The following is a 20415-nucleotide window of genomic DNA, read 5'->3' as shown; positions in this document are numbered from 1 at the left end:
GGAGCCTGGTGGGTTCCCGTCTATGGGGTCACAGAGTTGGACACGACTGAAGCGACTTAGCAGCAGCAGCAGCATGTGGTATTGTTAAGTGTGTACATTGTTATGCCACAGATCTCTAGGACTTTTTCATCTTGTATGACTGAAACCCTGTTATCTCCCTGTCTCTGCCTTTCCAGCCCCTGGCAACCATCATTCTGTTTCTGTGAGTTTGATTACTTTAGATATTATATATAAGTGGTAATCATCCAGTATTTGACTTTTTTTGATGTCTTATTTCACTTAGCATAATGTCCTCAAGGTCCATCTATGTTTTAGCATGTGATGGCCTTCTTCTTAAAGGCTGAATAATATTCCTACACATATATATGTGTGTGTGTATGTGTGTGTACATACACACACATACACACACACCCATATTTTCTTTATCCATCTGTTGATGGACATTTACATTACTTCTGCACCTTGGGCATGTGACTAATGCCCCAGTGAACAAAAATGTGTCACCATGTATCTATTTTTAAAGTCTGTATCAATTTTTCTTTTCCAGATATATTCGACTTTATGGGAGAAAATTTAGCAAAGAAGATCATGTTCTTTTTATCAAGTTATTATATGAGCTGGTATCAATTCCAAAACTGGAAATCAGCATGATGCAGGGATTTGCCCGTCTCTTGATCAACTTGTTAAAGTAAGTCCATTTGTTGTAATTTCTGGTAAGATTTTTTTCTTTCTTCAAGATCTAAGGGAATGAGGAAAGCCAAGTGTTCTTTGGTAAGACCAAGTCCCAGGTTACCATTTTGGAGAAAGATTGTAGAAGACTTTATCATAAGTTTAAACTACATGTGTTAATTAACCTTTTAACTAAAATTCTTTTTCCTCCATGAAGCCTTCTCTTCTCTAGCACACACACTGAACTATATGTTGTCTGATTGTTTCATTTATACTAATTAGCTTCCCTTATGTAAGTTGTAAGTTCCTTGCGAAGACAGGGATCATTTATTCTTTTCTTATCCTGGACACCAAGCACAATTCCAGAAACAGGGAGTACTCCATAGATAGTACGGGAAAGTATGAAATTCATCTACAGTAATGGTGGCACAAATTGTAATGCCTCTTTTTTTAATTATTAATTTATTTTAATTGGAGGCTAATTACTTTACAGTATTGAATGGTTTTTGCCATACATTGACATGAATCAGTCATGGGTGTCTGTGTCCCTATAGGGTTCAGGTCCCCTATCCTGAACCCCGCTCTTGCGTCCCTCCCCATCCCACCCCTCAGGGTTGTCCCAGTGCGCCGACTTTGAGTGCCCTGTTTCATGCATCAAACTTGGACTGGTGATCTATTTCACATACAATAATATACATTTCAATGCTGTTGTCTCAAATCATCCCACCCTTGCCTTCTGCCACAGAGTCCAGAAGTCTGTTCTTTGTATCTCTTTTGCAGTCTCACATATAGTGTCATTGTTACCATCTTTCTAAATTCCTTATATATGCGTTAATATACTGTATTGGTATTTTTCTTTCTGACTTACTTCACTCTGTATAATAGGCTCCAGTTTCATCCACCTCATTAGAGCTGATTCAAATGCATTCTTTTTAGTAGCTGAGTAATAGTCCACTGTGTATATGTACCACAGCTTTCTTATCCATTCATCTGCTGATGGACATCTAGGTTGCTTCCATGTCTTAGCTATGGTAAACAGTGCTGCAATGAACATTGGGGTACCCATGTCTTTCAGTTCTGGTTTTCTCAGTGTGTATGCCCAGCAGTGGGATTTCTGGGTCATAGGGCAGGTCTATTTCCAGTTTTGTAAGGAATCTCCACACTGTTCTCCATAATGGCTGTGTAATGCCTCTTTTTATGTGGTGCCCTTTGAGGTTTGAGCAGCAGCAAAAGTCCTGTGCGTTGTTCTTCCTACTGACATGTTTTACCAGTGAATGGCTGAGGATGGGGGAAAGCAAAACCCACTGTGATGACAGCAGCATTTAACAACTGCCTGCCCTGTATAGTGTGTAATGTGCACACTCTTTCTTTAATTAGGAAAAAGGAACTTCTTTCAAGAGATGATTTGGAGTTACCTTGGCGACCACTTTATGACATGGTGGAAAGAATATTATATTCCAAGACAGAACACCTGGGATTAAATTGGTTTCCTAAGTAAGTATTTCCATTTAAAGTACTTTTGGGAGAGCACTTTTGGGGCTTGATACTAGTTGAGAAATGTTGGATTACTTGAGATAAGCAATCAAATATACATTTTAATGTGCTCATTTCTATGTAACTTGACTCCTAAAACCATTTATTGCCCTCTTGAAATTAAAAGACGCTCCTTGGAAGAAGAGCTATGACAAACCTAGACAGCATATTAAAAAGCAGAGACATTACTTTGCCAACAAAGGTCCATCTAGTCAAAGCAGTGGTTTTTCCAGTAGTCATGTATGGACTGCTGGAGAATTGGACTATAAAGAAAGCTGAGTGCCGAAGAATTGATGCTTTTGAACTGTGGTGTTGGAGAAGAGTCATGAGAGTCCCTTGGACTGCAAGGAGATCCAACCAGTCCATCTTAAAGGAAATCAGTCCTGAATATTCATTGGAAGGTCTGATGCTGAAGCTGAAACTCCAATACTTTGGCCACCTCATGTGAAGAACTGATTCATTGGAGAAGACTCTGATGCTGGGAAAGATTGAAGACAGGAGGAGAAAGGAACGGCAGGATGAAATGGTTGGGTGGCATCACTGACTCAATGGACTTGAGTTTGAATAAGCTCTGGGAGTTGGTGATAGACAGGGAGGCCTGGTGTGCTGCAGTCCATGGGATTGCAAAGAGTTGGATACGACTGAGCCACTGAACTGAACTGAACTTATATCTGAAACTGCAGTTAAGAATTTCCCACCACTGTATTTCTTAACAACTAAAGTTCATCAGCATACCTGCCAAAGAAAACGAGAGATTTCTGTTTGAAATCTAGTATTTTGTCACTAAAAGTAATGCACATTTGGCATTCTTCATAGTATATCCACATGTGTTTTAATTCTTCAGCTAAAATGAATGCTTCAGAGAGGAGCTTTGCCTATTCCAGGGGGACCCACATCCCAGAGCACAAACACTTATAGTTAAAGAAGCATCAGTTTCAGAGCACGGTCAAATGTGCTCCTTGGTTTATATAATTTCCTAGTAATGTTTAGACATTCCAAGATTATAAATCTCTGGGTGTTTATGGCTTCTTGTGCATACATCTTGACTCTTCCAGATCTCTCATTTTGGTACGTTTTATATTTTATTCAGAACCTTTACAGAGCACAGTGTGATGATCTGTCCTGTTTTGAATAATAGTGATTTCAGACTTGACTGCACAGTGTCATTTATCCCTGTTAACAATTTGTCTGGTTGTGATCTACCCCTTAAATTTCTTAATCTTTGCATGTTTTACTTGAATTTGTAATTGAGGTTTATTTTTAGGAAATCTTTTCTTCAACTTTTAATAGCTATTTCCTTTTATTATCTAGAGTAGTTTGTTTTATATATATATATGTACTCATTTCCTGAAGAACATCATTTTATATGCCTGTATTTTTCCTTTCTCTCTTTTATAAATTAAATCTTTAAACATTTACTTCTTTCTTTTTTCTCTCAGTCCTAGACATGTTTACATGCCTACCCAGGTCAGTGCATTTAATTATTAGGCTTCACTTAAGTCAGCAGTCTTAAGTGAATTTATTTGGAAAATGACGGCAAATGGCAGACTCTAAAAGATATTCATGTCATAGGTAAATAGTGAAATGATTTAATGAAAAGAGTAAATAAATATAGGTAATTGTGAACTTAGGCCCTAACTCTTTTTGGACAGTGGTCACAAATATAATGGTCAGAAGGCATTTATATCCTGAAGACTCCATGTGTTAAAACAAAGAAACCCATTTCAGTGATAAAAATGGCAAAACCTGTCATAAAACTAAATGGTAAAATGTCCAAATGTGTTTGTACTAATATTTATTATGAAAACTCAAAATTTAACATGAAGGATTACTTTTGAGTTTTATTTCTGCTGGAAGGAGCGTGGCACAGACTGGATTGACTAGACCTTAAAATACGAGCCCATTGAACTTTTGATTAGAATCACCATTTCATAGATTTCAGAAACCTTTAAACTGTGTTCAAATCAGTTATCTTTCTGAAATTTTCCTGGCTAATTTTTTGACTACCTCTGAAAGTGTTTGATAAATCATGTGGGAGAGAAAGCAATTCCTTCAGTAATTTCTCCTTTTTCAGTAGTTCTTTTACTTGCTTCTTTATAACCAAGTGTCATACCTCCTGTCCTGACAGGTGTAACATTCCACAGGCAGCCACTGTCCTGACAGGTGTAACTTTCCAGAGACAGCCACTTTTTTTTTTTTTTTTTAAGTATTATATGGTTATTCATGAATACCTGTGGCTTTCCTCTCCAGCAATGCCACTGTTTTCCTGGAAATTTTGTTAAAGCTTATAACTGTTAGTGTTAGGTATTGTTTGTAGTTCTTCCCATTCATCTTGGTACTAATTACCAAGTTATTTCCTTAACTTCACATTATCCCTGTTGTTATGGAAACCTTCCTTAAAAGTTTCACCTTAACTGTTCTTGGTATTTTGAGGAGACATCGAGTCTTTGCCAAAATCTTTTGCTTTAAAGCCATGACTCTTGACTCAAATAGACTCAGCAACTCCTGTTGTATTCTATAGATAACTATTCCAAAGTGAAATTCATAAGTAACGTGACCTTTCTACACTCAAAAATAAATATAAATTATGTTTTAACCAAAAAAGAAATAATGGGAAAAGAAATAAAGGGAAAGATATCCCAATTGAATGCAGAGTTCCAGAGACTAGGAAGGAGAAATAAGAAGGCCTTCTTAAATGAACAGTGCAGAGAAATAAAGGAAAACAATAGAATGGGAAAGACTAGAGATATCTTCAAGAAACTTGGAGATATCAAGGGAACATTTCATACAAGGAAGGGCATGGTAAAGGAAAGAAAAGGTAAGGACCTAACAGAAACAGAAGAGATGAAGAAGAGGTGGCAAGAATACACAGAAGAACTATACAAAAAAGGTCAAAGACCCTAATAACCACCATGGTATGGTCAGTCACCTAGAGCCGAACATCCTGGAGTATAAAGTCAAGTGGACCTTAGAAAGCATCACTATGAACAATGCTAGTGAAGGTGATGGAATTCCAGTTGAGCCATTTAAAATCCTAAAAGATGATCCTGTTAAGGTGCTACACTCATTATGTCAGTAAATTTGGAAAACTTTTCAGTGTCCATAGGACTGGAAAAGGTCATTTTTCATTCCAAAGAAGGGCAGTGCCAAAAAATTGTCAAGCTACTGTACAGTTAGGCTCATTTCACATACTAGCAGGGTTATGCTCAAAATCCTTCAAGTTAGGCTTTATCAGTATGTGAGCAAAGAGCTTTCAGATGTATAAGCTGGATTTAGAAAAGGCAGAGGAACTAGAGATCAAATTGCCAACATCTGTTGGATCATCGAAAAAGTGAGAGTTCCAGAAAAACATCTACTTCTGCTTCATTGACTATGCTAAATAAAGCTTTTGTGTGGATCACAACAAACTGGAAAATTCTTAAAGAGATGTGAATACCAGACCACCTTACCTGCTTCCTGTGAAACCTGTATGCAGGTAAAGAAGCAGCAGATAGAACTGGACATGGAATACTGACTGGTTCAAAATTGAGAGAAGAGTATGAAAAGGCTGTATATTGTCAACCTGCTTATTTAACTTATGTGCAGAATACATTGTGCCAATGCCAGGTTGGATGAAGAACAAGCTGGAATCAAGATTGCTGGGAGAAATACCAATAACCTCAGATATGCAGAAGATACCACTCTAATGGCAGAAAGTGAAGAGCTAAAGAGCCTCTTGATGAAGGTGAAAGAGTAGAGTGAAAATGCTGGCTTGAATCTCAACATTCGAAAAATGAAGATCATGTCATCTGACCCCATCACTTCATGGCAAATAGAAGGGGAAAAAGTGGAGGCAATGACAGACTTTATTTTCTTGGACTCCAAAATCACTGCAGATGGTGACTGCAGCCATGAAATTAAAAGACGTGCTCCTTGGAAAGAAAGCTATGACAAACCTAGACAGCGTATTAAAAAGCAGAAACATTACTTTGCCGAAAAAGGTACATCTAGTCAAAGGTATGATTTTTCCAGTAGTTATGTACAGATGTGAGAGTTGGACCATAAAGAAGGCTGAGTGTCAAAAATTGGTGCTTTTGAATTGTAGTGCTGGAGAAGACTCTTGAGAATCCCTTGAACAGCAAAGATCAAACCAGTCAATTCTAAAGGAAATCAGTCCTGAATATTCTTTGGAAGGTCTGATGCTGAAGCTGAAGCTCCAATACTTTGGCTACCTGATGCAAAGAGCCGACTCATTGGAAAAGACCCTGATGGTGGGAAAGATTGAAAGCAAAAGAAGAGGGTGGCAGAGAATGAGATAGTTAAATAACATCACCGACTCAATGGACATGAATTTGAGCAAACTCTGGGCGATAGTGGAGGACAGAGGAGCCAATGTGCTACAGTCCATGGATTGCAAAGAGTCAAACACAGCTTAATAACTGAACAACAACAAAGTTTACTTGAAGCAATCTGTATTTCAAACATGTATGCACTATTACACTGTAAAACAGTATGGTATTCAGATTTTACATCTATTTATAATGAGTAAGTTTGAATTTATAAGTAAAAAAGGTCAAAACATTCTGTATCAGAAGTACAAGAAAAGGTAAGAGCAGTATTTTAGTGGACATTAAAATAAAATTTAGTACTAGGATACAAAATTACAGATCATACATCTGATGAGAGAGAGAGAAATAACTTTTAACTTCAGACTACTGCCTGGGAAAAAAGGAAGTAAGATACTCTGGCAGGTGAGCTGGCCTTATTTATAACATAGTGAAAAAAAGAGTGTTAGTTGCTCAGTCATGTCTGACTCTTTGTGACCCCATAGACTGTAGCCCACAAAGCTCCTCTGTCCATGGAATTCTCCAGGCAGGAATACCAGAGTGGGTAGTCATTCCCTTCTCCAGGGGATCTTCTCAATCCAGGGATCAAACTCTGGTCTCTCGCATTGCAGACACATTCTTCACGGTCTGAACCCCCAGCGAAGCCCCTATTTATAACATAGTGTCACAGTGATTCTTTATGTAATTATGTGGGATAGTTACTAGTATTTCCAAAGATTATTTTTGAACATTATTACATGTGAAAGAAATAGAGGCAAAGGATGAATTGAGAAAAGACACATTAGTATATGAAGCCATATAAAATTTGTGCAGTTGACTTTTGCCAACATAAATAATGTCAGTGTGCAATTTTTACAGCATGAATAGCCTTTTGTGCCCTATCCAAAAAAGATGACAGTCCAAAAAAACATGACGCATTTCAACAACAAACTATTAATGAAGTTCTGTGATGTCCTCATTTTTTATATATCACTAACTGCCAATGATACTTGGTTCTAAGACTTAATCATTAATATTAGTTACATGTAGTGAAGTCACTCAGTCGTGTCCGACTCTTTGCGACCCCATGGACTGTTGCCCACCAGGCTTCTTGGTCCATGGGATTTTCCAGGCATGAATACTGGAGTGGGTTGCCATTTCCTTCTCCAGGGGATCTTCCCAACCCAGGGATTGAATCCAGGTCTCCAGCATTGTAGGCAGATGCTTTACCGTCTGAGCTACCAGGGAATATTTATATGCAAATCTGCCGTCTATGAGGTCACACAGAGTCGGATACGACTGACGTGACTTAGCAGTAGCAGCAGTATATGCTCAAGGATTTGGTTTTGGCAAATCAGATGTGGCAGCAGAACTGTCATTATGCTGTAATTTTTTTCTTTAGAAATCATGAATAACCTTAGGTAAAATTTTCAGCAAAACAAAGTACAGACTTCCTTCAATTTATATGTTAGTTGTATTCCTAGAGATTCGATGTCTGTTAATAAACTGTGAAAAATAGTTAATGTTAAAACAGTTATCTTTTATGTTCAAAAAGTTTTAATCTATATGACCATGTATTGAGATATTTGAAAGTCTTGCAATAATAATTTTTTGTTGAGTTTGGCTGTTCCGTGAATTGCCGGTTATCTGGTATACATGGCTTTAATCACTAAAGTTTCAATGAGTCCTCCCTACTAATTGTGATAATCAAAAATGTCCCTTAACATTTCCAGAATGCTCCCTGCATGTGGTTAAAGTCTTAGGGATTTGTTCTCTCTTTTCTTGCTTCCATGCAAGTTAAAGTTTCCTGCCTCATAAATCAGCCCTTCCTGTTTTCTTACCACTAGTCCAGCACTTTCTTTTTTTCTGTTTTTAATTCTGTAAGATGCAGGTCTTTTAGTTTCCAAACTAGTATTCTTCCTGTTCCTATGCATCTCAGACTGTCCATTTAATACCTCCTATCCTTTCCCCAAAGAGGTTTCCTAAGAGGTATGGTATGAGAAATTTCTTGGAATTTTTATATTTTATCTTAAACATTCATTATTAAGTCATGTTTTCATAAGTAAAAATTTCTTCCCTATGTATCTCTTAACTGAAGTTGATGCTCCAAGAAGATGAGCTATATTGGCCTAATAAACATTCATTATTAAGTCATGTTTTCATAAGTAAAAATTTCTTCCCTATGTATCTCTTAACTAAAGTTGATGCTCCAAGAAGATGAGCTATATTGGCCTAGTGGCTTGAAGTACTTACATGCCGGGCTGTATGCTTCCACTAAAAGGAGCACACATTGTGAAGTGCAGCTCTGTTGATGCACCTCTTTTTAAAACTGGTGATTATTGTTCCAGTTTTAAGGAATCAGAGATAATACTGGGAACTACTTTTGAGGGGGCACTTTCTTGGTGAGAGGCCGCACTGTAGGACAAAATGTGAAGCTTAATGTGTCTTCTGTTTAAAAAACAAGGTAGAAAATTATACTTAAAACAGTTTTTCAGGACTATAATTCTTTTATTCATTGTCTCTCATTTCTTGTAATCTTTTTACTGTTATTATCATATTTTACTTCTCTGCAAAGGAGAACCTGTTATAGTATTTCCATTCAGGTCACACTGTATAAAGTTATAACAATTAACTTTGAAAGATTTTTTAATTCATTGGTTCTTGGACTTTTCTTCATCACATTTACCTGGATTTTTAATACCAGAGGAATCTAATGGTCTTGGTTCTTATGCAGAAATATTAGAGATACTATTTGGAGAGCCAGATAACAGTACTTTTGGTTCCTCATGGATAGTCTCTGTCCACTGAATTTCTAAGATGTGGGGTCACTGAAAACATTTAAAAACGTACTTTCCACTTAAGATTCTATTTATCAATAATACAGTAGAATAGCAAGTGTTCATAAACAAGGGATAGAAGTGTGACTTTTTATAAACATTTTATTTTAGAAAATTTCTTAAAGAACCCTTTAATATGACATGCTTTTGGAATTGGTATTTTGTTTTGAGTACTTTCGTCTTAGATGTATTCTGACACATTTTGAAACAGTTCTGTCAGCTGACTGCATGTGTTCATAACTATTTTTAGAATACTATTTTAGTAATCAAAAGTGAAAGGTTGCTTCATTTGTTAACTGTTTGTCTTTCAAGTCTTAAACTCCTGTGCCTTATGTATTTGTCTTTACTGAAACCACTGCTTAGAATGCCATGCATTTCAACATGATTTTAAAAGCTGGTTCCATTGTTTGGAACAAGGATTATAAACTTGCTTCTCTTTTCCCTTGGTCTTCTCTGTCCCATCCTCCTCCTCCTCCTTTGCTTCCTTTCCCTCTTTGTCCTCCTTTCCTTTTGCCTCAGGGGCAAGATACCCTTTTTATTCTCATCTGTCTTACTTCCTACTGGATAAACAATTTGTAGGGGTTTTGTTTATTATTATTCAATAGAAAAAATTGGGGAAGATCTAGGTAGCTGTGAACTTAATACTAGCAACTTAAGAGCTGTTTATTGTTTACTTCATAAAAGAAGCATTTGAATCTTCGGGTCATGGTTTTATGTCATGAAACAGTGTTCCATGCACTTAATTGGAGTAGCATATTACAAGTTACAAATGTAGGCAGCTCACTAAGGAAAGGAGAAGATGGCAGATGATGAGATGGTTGGATGACTTCACAGATTCAATGGACATAAACCTAGGCAAACTCTGAGAGATGGTGATGAAGAGGGAGGCCTGGCATGCTGCAGTCATGGGGTCACGAGGAGTCAGATACGACTTGGCGACTGAACAACAACAAAATTTTGTGTGAAGTGGCTGTGATGGATGACTACTTGCTGATAAGCAGTGTTAGATTTTAAAAGATTAGCTTTGAGATGGCTAGTGTTTGACTAACTGATGGTACATTTGTTTGATTTAGGAAAAACAGGAAACAATGGATGTATTAAGTTACAGGGAGGTTGAAGGAGAGGTATGTAGAATATACCAGGGTTACAGTTTCCTAGTTCATTTATAAGAAAGCCAGTCTGATTACTCTGAAGTTAATTTTTAGCTCAAGAATTGTGAAGTGAAGCTGAATGTTCTTCTGGCCATGGGCAGTCCATCTACTCTCATTTTGACTATATCATTTGCTGTACATTTCTTTGATTTCGTCATGAACATTGTCCAGATTTATATAAGTCCACTATCTCAGTAACTCGAGGCCAAAGCTTTTGGCTTTCCTCAGGCTTCTCGGCTACATATTTGGCATTTACTTTATTAACATAAGGAATCATAAGGAACTTGCTTCCCAAAAAGAAAAATTCACACAGAGTCATTTGTTGAAACTGGGACAAGAGCTCAAGAATTGGGACAGGAACTTACGTTCTGCCCTGATAAATAGGGTGTCAGTTGGGGGAAGACTTTACTATTTTGATGCCATTTCCTAAATATAAATTAATAGCTACTCAGAGGCAGTAGAACAAGTGTAAAAGCAAAATTAGTACAAAATTTTAGTTCTTGAGATTGAAAATATAATTTATGTTGGCTAAATATGAAATAATTATAGTTAACGTTTATTGTGCTTAATTCTGGGCCAGGTAACTGCTTTCTTTACATTATCTTTAATTTTCATAAAAGCCTTGAGAGGTAGGTATTACTTCTCTTATACAGATATGAGGTTATATAATATTTCTCTCCTAGTAGATAGTTGGACAAGTGTTCACCTTCAAATCTGTCTGACTCTGAGCCCAAGCTGTGAACCATTCATTACATGATATACTGTGGCTTTCTTTCCAACCTAACATGCCTTTACTAAGAGGGAAGAGGGTTTGAGAAAACCCACCCAAAGCTTAGTTCCTCTGTTAGATCCCTTTTGATTGATTAAAAAAAAAGAAATGTTTTGAATTGTTGTCACTTTAACATTAGAAATTTCCAACAGTTGGGAAAACTTTAGTGATTATTCACTCCCTCTAAAAATTAGTGAAATATAATCTAGTAGCATCTAGCCTTAACCTTTTATTTTATTTTTAAACAGAAACATTGTTCCCTTCATCTTGAGAGATTACAAGAATCACAAAAGGTCACTATACAGATATCACAGGTTAGAGAGATTGTACCCTTTTCTGGATAAAGAGCATAAATCCATTGGCACAGGCCTATATATAAGGAGAGGTTGAATTTGACTTCATTTAGACGAACTGAATCACATTCCCACACACCCCATTCCTCTAGTGAGTGAAGTGACAGCTATCAAGTCTTACAATTAACCACCTGTTCTTCTGAAGCGTGAGGGGAAGTGGAGAAAGTAGAGCTATGCAGCCTTTTGTGACTGGTTTTCTAGAATCATTTTTCATATTATATGAAAGTTTGTTGGTAGAATACCAGTAAGCATAGCAGGTTTTCTGTGTTGTACTATCAAATAGAAATACTGCCACAGAAATAGTTAAAAATAAATGTAAAGTTAACATGAAAACAGACATTAGGAAGTGTAGAATTATAGATCTTCTGCTTATTTCCTTGAATCATAAGTTTACCATTTTAGAATATTTTTTTTTTAGAATTACCTTTTTTTTAAATCTATATTTAAATTGATCTCTTGTTTTGTTTGTAACCTGATGGACCTTCACATCTTATCTATGAGTTCTAAAATTTGTTTCTCAGTGGGGGTCTTCAGTCCAAACTAAAAGAAGGTCCAAAGATCCATGCTTTTATTTATTGCCCTGATAGAAAAGGTTTATAGAGCTTTGTAAATGAATAAATATATAAATATATTAGTAATATATGTATATATGTAAATGAACACAGCCTTGTTATAAGCCCTTCAGAAATGCCCAGGAGTAAAAATCATAGTTGTGGTCTTCAGGGAGTTGTAAATGTAGTTGGAGAGAAGTTTGCCACCCTCTCCCCACCTTTTAAAAAAAAAAAAAAAAACTAGGCAAGCTTAGATGTTCCCTCAATTAAACTGTTTCTGAATTGGTGAGTTTTTTTATGTGAGAGAAGTTAATATCTCTCTTTGATAATCAGAAAATGCTCCACGATGGCTCTCTAGCCATGTGGTCATCTTCTTTATTTTAGAATTACCTCATGTAATTAGTAGCCCAGTTTCCTCTTCAGTTAATTTTGTTCTAAATATTTACTTTTGAAATTAAAGAAGATTCTTACTGCTTCAAGTAATGAAGTTAGTAGTTTTCTTTCTCGGTTATATACTACATCGATTACTTGTGCTGAGTTTGGTTTGTGTTATTCCTTAGAATTTCCTGAAGAATTTCTTAAGATTAGTTCTTAAGCTTTCAGAGACGTTGGATAGACTTCTGGACTTAAGAATTCCAAGAAGCTTAATGAGAAAGTGTCAGGTGGAAGCACTGCCTAAAAGTTACCTCTTTCCCCCATAATTTGTTCTTTTGAGATGTAGGGACTAGCTTTATTTTTACTTGTATACATCACAGTATAAGTAGGCACAGATTTATTTTAAAATTCCAGTTCGAAATCACTCTTTGTTTTGTTGATTTGTATTTGACCTCTTTTGACTGTGGCCTAGTTAATATTTTAAGTATTCCATTCTGGTGATGTGTGTTTAAACTAGTACACACTAGACTTTTCATTAAAATAGAAGTGTTATTTATAAGTTCATATACCAGTGTTTATTTTGCTTTACTAAAGTCACTTGAACCACCTACAAGTTGGAAAATAAATTACAGCCTTTAATATTCATCAACTAACTTTTTAAGTAGCTGGTCAAAAAGGTGGCTGTTGTTATTTTGATAATTGTTCCTGGCAATAAAGTGCCTTGGAGGGTTGTAAAATTCTCACCAGTAGGATACAGAAAACTAGTCTCTGGCAGCTGCTGATAGAAGCACTCTAGACTTTACTGTTTGTTTGAAGCCTCTGAGCATACTTCTTGATGTGTTGATAAGTATGGTCATTGCTGCCCACTTTGTAAAGATTGAAGATGATTTGCCCTTTTTCCAGTTTTCTTCCCTTTCGTTCATTGTACAGAATGAACAAAATGAAGACAAAGGAAAGAGTAGATTACAGCATTTAGGTAGTCATTAGACTTTTATGCATATGAAGGAGAAGGATTAGTTATTGCGTGTACACAGATAATATATAACTGTGTATCTTAGAGATATTTATTAATTGAATTATGTCTGTTCTTAAAATGTACCAACCTAATTTACCAAATGGCTTTTTCCCCCCAGTTCTGTAGAAAATGTTCTCAAAACACTCGTGAAGAGCTGCCGACCGTAAGTAGCTTCTCAATTTATAAATCTTCTTATTGTTTCTGTGGACTTTTCCCCATCTCTAGTATGCCTTGAAAAGGAAATTAAAGATATAAATAGTGTCTGACGTTGTGATGTTAGTCACTGAGCACAATATTATTTCCAACTCTTGAACTGAACTTTTCAGATTTCATTTATAAATTCAGAAAGGTTTAAGTGGTGTGGGTGTCAGTCACCCATTAGAAAGTAAGAATGCAATAATGTGTGTATAACTGGCTTCATTTGAAAGATATCCCTGGAGTATTGTTACTCAAGTCAAAATTATTTTCCAAAATGAGCCTTGTAGGTATTATATAAATATGAATAATAAGAAGATGGCCCATATGTTTTTTTTTTTCCATTTCAGTAGAATGTTTGACTTTGAATATCCCATATTCTGATGTTTAAAGATAAATGTGGATAGAATTTAGTTTAATTAAAGTCTAGATGTATGGTCTTGAACTATTTTTTCATTCTTATTTATCAGGCTGTTCTAAGACATGTACTTCTGCTATGAATGCAGTGAATTCTTTTGAATGGAAATTTGTGTATTTATCATATGCTTATTATAAGAGTTGAAATTAGTTTATAGATCAGATTTTGTTGCTGACCTACTATACTACTCAGTCTTGGACAAATGTATTTTCAAGATATAGAATGTCTCCTTTTTAAGAAGCTTAAGAACTAACCTAAGTTATTCGATAAGCTACTAGTGAGCATTGTTATTTTGTGAAATTTGATCATCACTGAGGTATTTACTGGTTTTTAGGTTCTTAGGTAATTTGTAGAATGCCAAGCTTTTATTCTGGGTTACTTGGCTGACAGTTGACTATGAAAAATTTGGAAGAGGATTCAGTGTATAAGATCTCTGAAGATAGGCAGTGAAGTGTGATTCTAGTAACACAGAGATATAAAGATATAATAAGATTAATAATACAATGTATAGGCCAAACCTCCAAGTGTATTTGAAAGGGTTTCCTTTTTTTGGCCCATATTCAAATCTGAAATTTTAAGATGCTTGTCATTATTTTAAACCCCAGTTGCCTCCCCATTTGGGTATCCGTTCCATACCCAAATGGATAATGGGTCCTCATTATCCCTTGTCTTCATTTTGTGTTTGTCTGTACACTTCCGCTTTTATTTTTCTGAATCTTCCGTGCCCCAGGGATGCTCCTGCCCATGTCTTAGGGTTTTAGAATGTTAGAGCCTGTAGGACCAGATCATCTAGCTCAGTCGTTTCTTACACACAGGAGAACTCAGGGTCTAGTGAGGGTAAATGGTTTGTTCCTTAGGTGCCAAGAGGTTCCTGGGCTGATATTCTTTCTCACTTTGCTGATTATCTGTTTCTTATATAGACTGGGTTCCCTGTGACAGGATTTTTTTTTTTTCTTATTGCTGTTATATAGCACACAGGAAGAAAAAAATAACAGCAATCATGTTTTAAATTTGTAGGTGATTTGAATCTGAGATTTATCAGCTTTATAGCATTTTTCCAGGTCCAAAGACAAGAAGAAAATTTACCTTATCTAACTTAAGTGTGACAGGCTGTTTATTTTAGAATTGTAAAAATGTGTGTTTCTTGTCAGCTAACTTGACATTGGTAATGTGTGATATTATCTTATGAGTACATTCCCCTTCTCCCCCTTTTTTGTCAGTCATATAATGATGTAGAGCTTTTAGTCAATGACCAAATACATGAAAACTTTCTTTTTTATTAGGTATTTTCCAGCAGATGCCACAGCTGAGATGCTAGAAGAATGGCGGCCTTTAATGTGTCCTTTTGATGTAACAATGCAAAAGGCCATCACTTATTTTGAAATATTTCTTCCTACCTCCCTTCCTCCAGAACTTCATCATAAAGGTTTTAAGTAAGTGTGTATATATATATATGCGTGTGTGTATGTGTATCGATAGATTCTAGAATATAGTAAGGAATGCATATGTGTATGTATGCACACATGCACATATACATATATATATGTATGTATGTAGGCAAACTAGTACAGTAATAAGTAAAAAAGAAATTACCAACTCAAGCATTATGTTTCTTACACTTGAAATGTGTGTGAAAGCTAAAACAATTAAATATCGGTTTGCAGATAAAGAGAAAATAAGGCATTTATATATCAAGCCACATAAGATGTGGGCTTTCAAAGATATTGGGAAAGGAAGAATGATAACTGCAAAAAGGAATTGAAAATTTCAATAAATAGGCAGTGATGGAAAGGTTACATTGCATAGAGTTTAGGGAAGGGAAAAATATTTTTCTAAACCTCGATTTTAACTCTCATCATGTAGTATAGTTTTTCTTGGGTCTCTCTCTCTCATAACTGCAGGTATATAATAAACCCTAGAATGAAAAATACTTAGGTTGTACTTTTATGAAAAAAGTAACAGGTGTAAAAAAAAACTAGAAGGATAATAGAACATATCAGTATATTATGGGTGGAAGGGCTATTATGCTTGGCCCTCCCACCATCTCTCTTTTCTATGTTTTCTATAGTGAGATGTCACATCTTTTATATCTGTCAAGTCAGAAATTTTGTATCTAGCTATATATTTATGAAATTTTAGTTTTAATTACAAACTTCTAAAAACTTTTAATTTCTTTGACATTTGTGAAAATTTGTTAATATTCAAGTGTGTTTTTGCCCCTGTATTCTCTTCACTTTCTTTACTTTGAGATATTTTTTCCCACTTTAATTTAACTGCTTCTAACACTTTGTGACTCATTTCTTTTATGGAACTATTACTGTAGTGCTAGTTAATGGTGTAATTACTAGTTGGCCTATTAAAGAAAAGAGTAAGGGAGAGTTGCAGGAACAGGTAGTAAAAGGAAAGCCTTAAAGGAGAAGGGCATGGAGAGGAAGGAGAAGCTTAACAGTGTTAGATAGGGACAGACAGTTATTTAGCAATGAAGTAGAAATTTGATGAGATTATTCCTTTTAGCTTAAATAAATTGAAAAGGGAATATTCAGACAAAAGTAATCTTTTGTTCCATTAAGTTTGTAACTTTCAGTGTTATTTTTTCTAGGTGGTATAGTATCAGTAAGAAAAATAGATTAAAAAAAAATACAAAAGATACCTGGCTTTAAACCACTTTCTGTAAATCACTTGCTATTCATAACATTTTTCTTTTCAGACTTTGGTTTGATGAATTAATTGGCCTTTGGGTTTCAGTGCAAAATCTCCCACAGTGGGAGGGGGTGAGTATCCCATTTTTTTCTTATATACATTTTAGTTTGGAAGTAACTATCAGATCATTTGATAAGTAACTTACGTCACTCAGTCTTGTCTGACTCTGCGACCCCATGGACTGCAGCAAGCCAGGCTTCTCTGTCCTATCACCAACTCCTGGAGCTTGCTCAAGCTCATGTCCATTGAGTTGGTGATGCCATCCAACCATCTCATCCTTCCTTGTCCCCTTCTCAGTTCCTTAAAATTGGCTACTAGCGATGTTGTAATCAGTTTTTTAGAATTGTATTTGCTGTATTCTAATGGCACCCCACTCCAGTACTTTTGCCTAGAAAATCCCATGGATGGAGGAGCCTGGTAGGCTGCAGTCCATGGGGTTGCTAGAGTCGGACACAACTGAGCAACTTCACTTTCACTTTTCACTTTCATGCATTGAAGAAGGAAATGGCAACCCACTCCAGTGTTCTTGCCTGGAGAATCCCAGGGACGGGGAATCCTGGTGGGCTGCTGTCTCTGGGGTCGCACAGAGTCGGACACGACTGAAGCGGCTTAGCAGCAAGAGAACTAGACATTTCTTTATTTTGGTTTTATCACCATCTGGAAGTATACGCGTGTACTGTGAAGTAGGTGAAGAGGAAGGCCCTGTTGGACCCCCATTCGTGTGGTGCTGGACACCTGGTGGATGTTTTCTACGTGTATTTGATTAAAAGCTTCTTTACCTGTTTTCTGCACTGTGGATGATGCTTTGTCATCTCCTTTTTTAAAAAATCAGCATTTCAGCTGCATTTGATTTTATATGGGTGATGAGAATCAGGACCTAAATTTGGAGATTTGAAAAGACTGAGATATAAATATTAAATTCAGTTGTGCCAATAACAATTGTTCTGAAAAGAACAAATGGATAAAAGATGTGACTGTGACCCCTAAAAACAACAAATGTATTTACTTAACTGTCTTTCTTTTTTGTTTACTTTCAGCAACTAGTAAATCTCTTTGCTCGATTGGCTACGGATAATATAGGATACATAGACTGGGATCCATATGTACCAAAGGTAAGTAAGAACATTTGAACAAGTACAATAGCACTGACATCATCTTCATATCTTTAAGGAGAAGTGTGTGTGGTTGCTGATTTCTAGCACCACAGAAAAATCAAATGCTTTGATTGTTAGTAAAAACATAAGTAATTTATAAGGATGGGTCATTTCTTTTCAGAAAGTAATTAGATCATATCAAGCTATCATAAGTGTTTGATTTTTTTTTTTGTCTTACCAATGGAGGGCATGAACTCTTTAAGTTTCAGAGTGAGTAATTTATAAAGTACTAAGAATATTATTCAAGGTATCATACACTGGTCCCTTCCAGTGAATTTTTTGTACTATATTGTTAGTTCTTCTAGAGTACTCCCCACTTTTAAAATCACATTGTATACCTTCCTAGAGTAAGTAAAGCTGGACAATGTCTCTAGGGGTGTTGCATCTTGGGTATTGTTTACCATGCAGGGAATCACCTTGGAGCTTCAGGAGGAGCGTGGTCGGGCTGTGGTTGGTTCTGGTGCACACGGGGACTAGAACAGGGCTGGGGAGCAGCGGAAGGCAAATGCTCCGAGTGCCTGTGCTTGTGCTGCCTTCCGCTGTTGCCAGCCAGTAGAAACTAAGATGGAGAAGTAAATTTCTCCCACCTTTAGCCCCCATATTTGACATATTTAATTATGTTTTAAATATAAATCTAATTGTATTAAGATATTACATGACTGATTAAAATGCAGATTCTTAGAGGAAAATCAAGTCTTAAAGTTGAAAGAGGTAGAGAAATCAGCTAGAAAATATTTTTGTGCATCCTTGGCTTGGAATGAAAGCATAGGAAGAATAATTTTGTGTGCATTTAGAGAGGCAGAAAGTAGTCAAAATATTTCACATTGAATTACACTTACCTACTGTTTGCCTTTTTATGCTTAACTATGTGCCACTGGCCTGTTTTGGGGTACCTGAATATGAGTGCTTCGTAACTGCATGCCTGTGACCTCAGAGTGTCATTTTAAAAAGGTATACAGTTATTTATATGAATTCCTAAGGAATAAAGCAGATTACCAAACAATATGTCATAAAAACCAATCAAATGAAAATATATACCGTAACACCAATATACAACACGTAGGTTATTTAATGAACGAATTACTTTCTATTTGTCAATAGTTATCCTTAATTCTTTTTTTCTTTTTAAAGGTATTTACAAGAATTCTGAGAAGCTTGAACCTCCCAGTGGGAAGCAGTCAAGTGTTAGTTCCAAGATTTTTAACAAATGCTTATGATATAGGACATGCTGTAGTATGGATCACTGCCATGATGGTTTGTAGTACATTGTTTGTTTTATATAGTTCCTATAAATTTGGGGTTAACCATACAGAAATTCTGCATAATTGCATAAGTCTAAATTAGTGGCTTAGTTGGTCATTTGATTCTTGGATATTTTCTGATGCAGTAAACTTATGTTTCTCAGACTCAGAATGTAGTCATAATGTACCATTTATAAATCTCCTTAAATAATGGACCTTTAAAGGGTCAGAAGTTCAGAGTTTTGATTATAATGATCTTTTTGTAATGTATAGAACAATCAAATCACTATGTTATGTACGAGAACTAACAGTGTTGTAGGTCAGTTATACTCTAAGTAGGGGGGCAGAGTTTCAAGAGATTCAGAATGTCTGTAACAGTTTTACAGACTGAGAACCAGAGTCGTGGGTAAAAGAGCTTTCCCAAGTCAAATTGGTGAAGGTGAGATTTGAAAGCAGAGTTTAGCATATTCTCAGTATTAATGCATTTATTGTCAGTGTTCACATAAAACATTACACTGAACACAAAGCTTGTTGACAAAATAATTTTAGTGAAGGGAGAGAAACATAAAGGATTATTTTTCTGACATCATTGAAGAGAAGTAAAAATACAATCTACCTTTTTATATCATCTTTCATATAAGAGTATTAGAACAACTTTTATACCATAATTCTCTAAGTTTTCATTCATATTGCCTCACAGTTATCTCCTTTTTGAATTATTCTGCATGTGATACTGGAGAAGGCAATGGCACCCCACTCCAGTACTCTTGCCTGGAAAATCCCATGGATGGAGGAGCCTGGTAGGCTGCAGTCCATGGGGTCGCTAAGAGTCAGACACGACTGAGCGACTTCACTTTCACTTTTCACTTTCATGCATTGGAGAAGGAAATGGCAACCCACTCCAGTGTTCTTGCCTGGAGAATCCCAGGGACGGGGGAGCCTGGTGGGCTGTCATCCCTGGGGTCGCACAGAATCGGACATGACTGAAGCGACTTAGCAGCAGCAGCATGTGATAACTTGATATTGTTCTGTGTTTGCTATTTTCTCCCTGGTTGCACTGCTCAGTTGGCTGTTTTTGTTGAAAAGACAGAATGGTTGTGAGAAGTTCGGCTCTTAAATTATTTAATATTATTTTTGCCTGTGCTGGGTT

The 20415-nt window shown here is 36.1% G+C and overlaps 1 protein-coding gene across 2 annotated transcripts in view; it reads left to right on the top strand.

The window, feature by feature from the left end:
- The window catches only part of PSME4 (proteasome activator subunit 4), a 100147-nt gene that overhangs the window by 20979 nt on the left and 58753 nt on the right, over positions 1-20415 (top strand). Inside the window, exons 2-9 of one of the 2 annotated variants that reach the window (XM_070798649.1) lie at positions 548-688; positions 2047-2163; positions 11512-11577; positions 13676-13720; positions 15454-15603; positions 16878-16941; positions 17908-17982; positions 19156-19278. In XM_070798649.1, the coding sequence (XP_070654750.1) occupies positions 548-688; positions 2047-2163; positions 11512-11577; positions 13676-13720; positions 15454-15603; positions 16878-16941; positions 17908-17982; positions 19156-19278 (781 nt within the window). The remainder of the gene's footprint in view (positions 1-547; positions 689-2046; positions 2164-11511; positions 11578-13675; positions 13721-15453; positions 15604-16877; positions 16942-17907; positions 17983-19155; positions 19279-20415) is intronic. The other variant, XM_019970140.2, reaches the window with a different exon arrangement.

This window comes from Bos indicus, chromosome 11 (genome assembly GCF_029378745.1).
Source record: "Bos indicus isolate NIAB-ARS_2022 breed Sahiwal x Tharparkar chromosome 11, NIAB-ARS_B.indTharparkar_mat_pri_1.0, whole genome shotgun sequence".
Taxonomy (NCBI): Eukaryota; Metazoa; Chordata; class Mammalia; order Artiodactyla; family Bovidae; genus Bos; species Bos indicus.
This window is presented reverse-complemented; position numbering and strand designations above follow the sequence as displayed.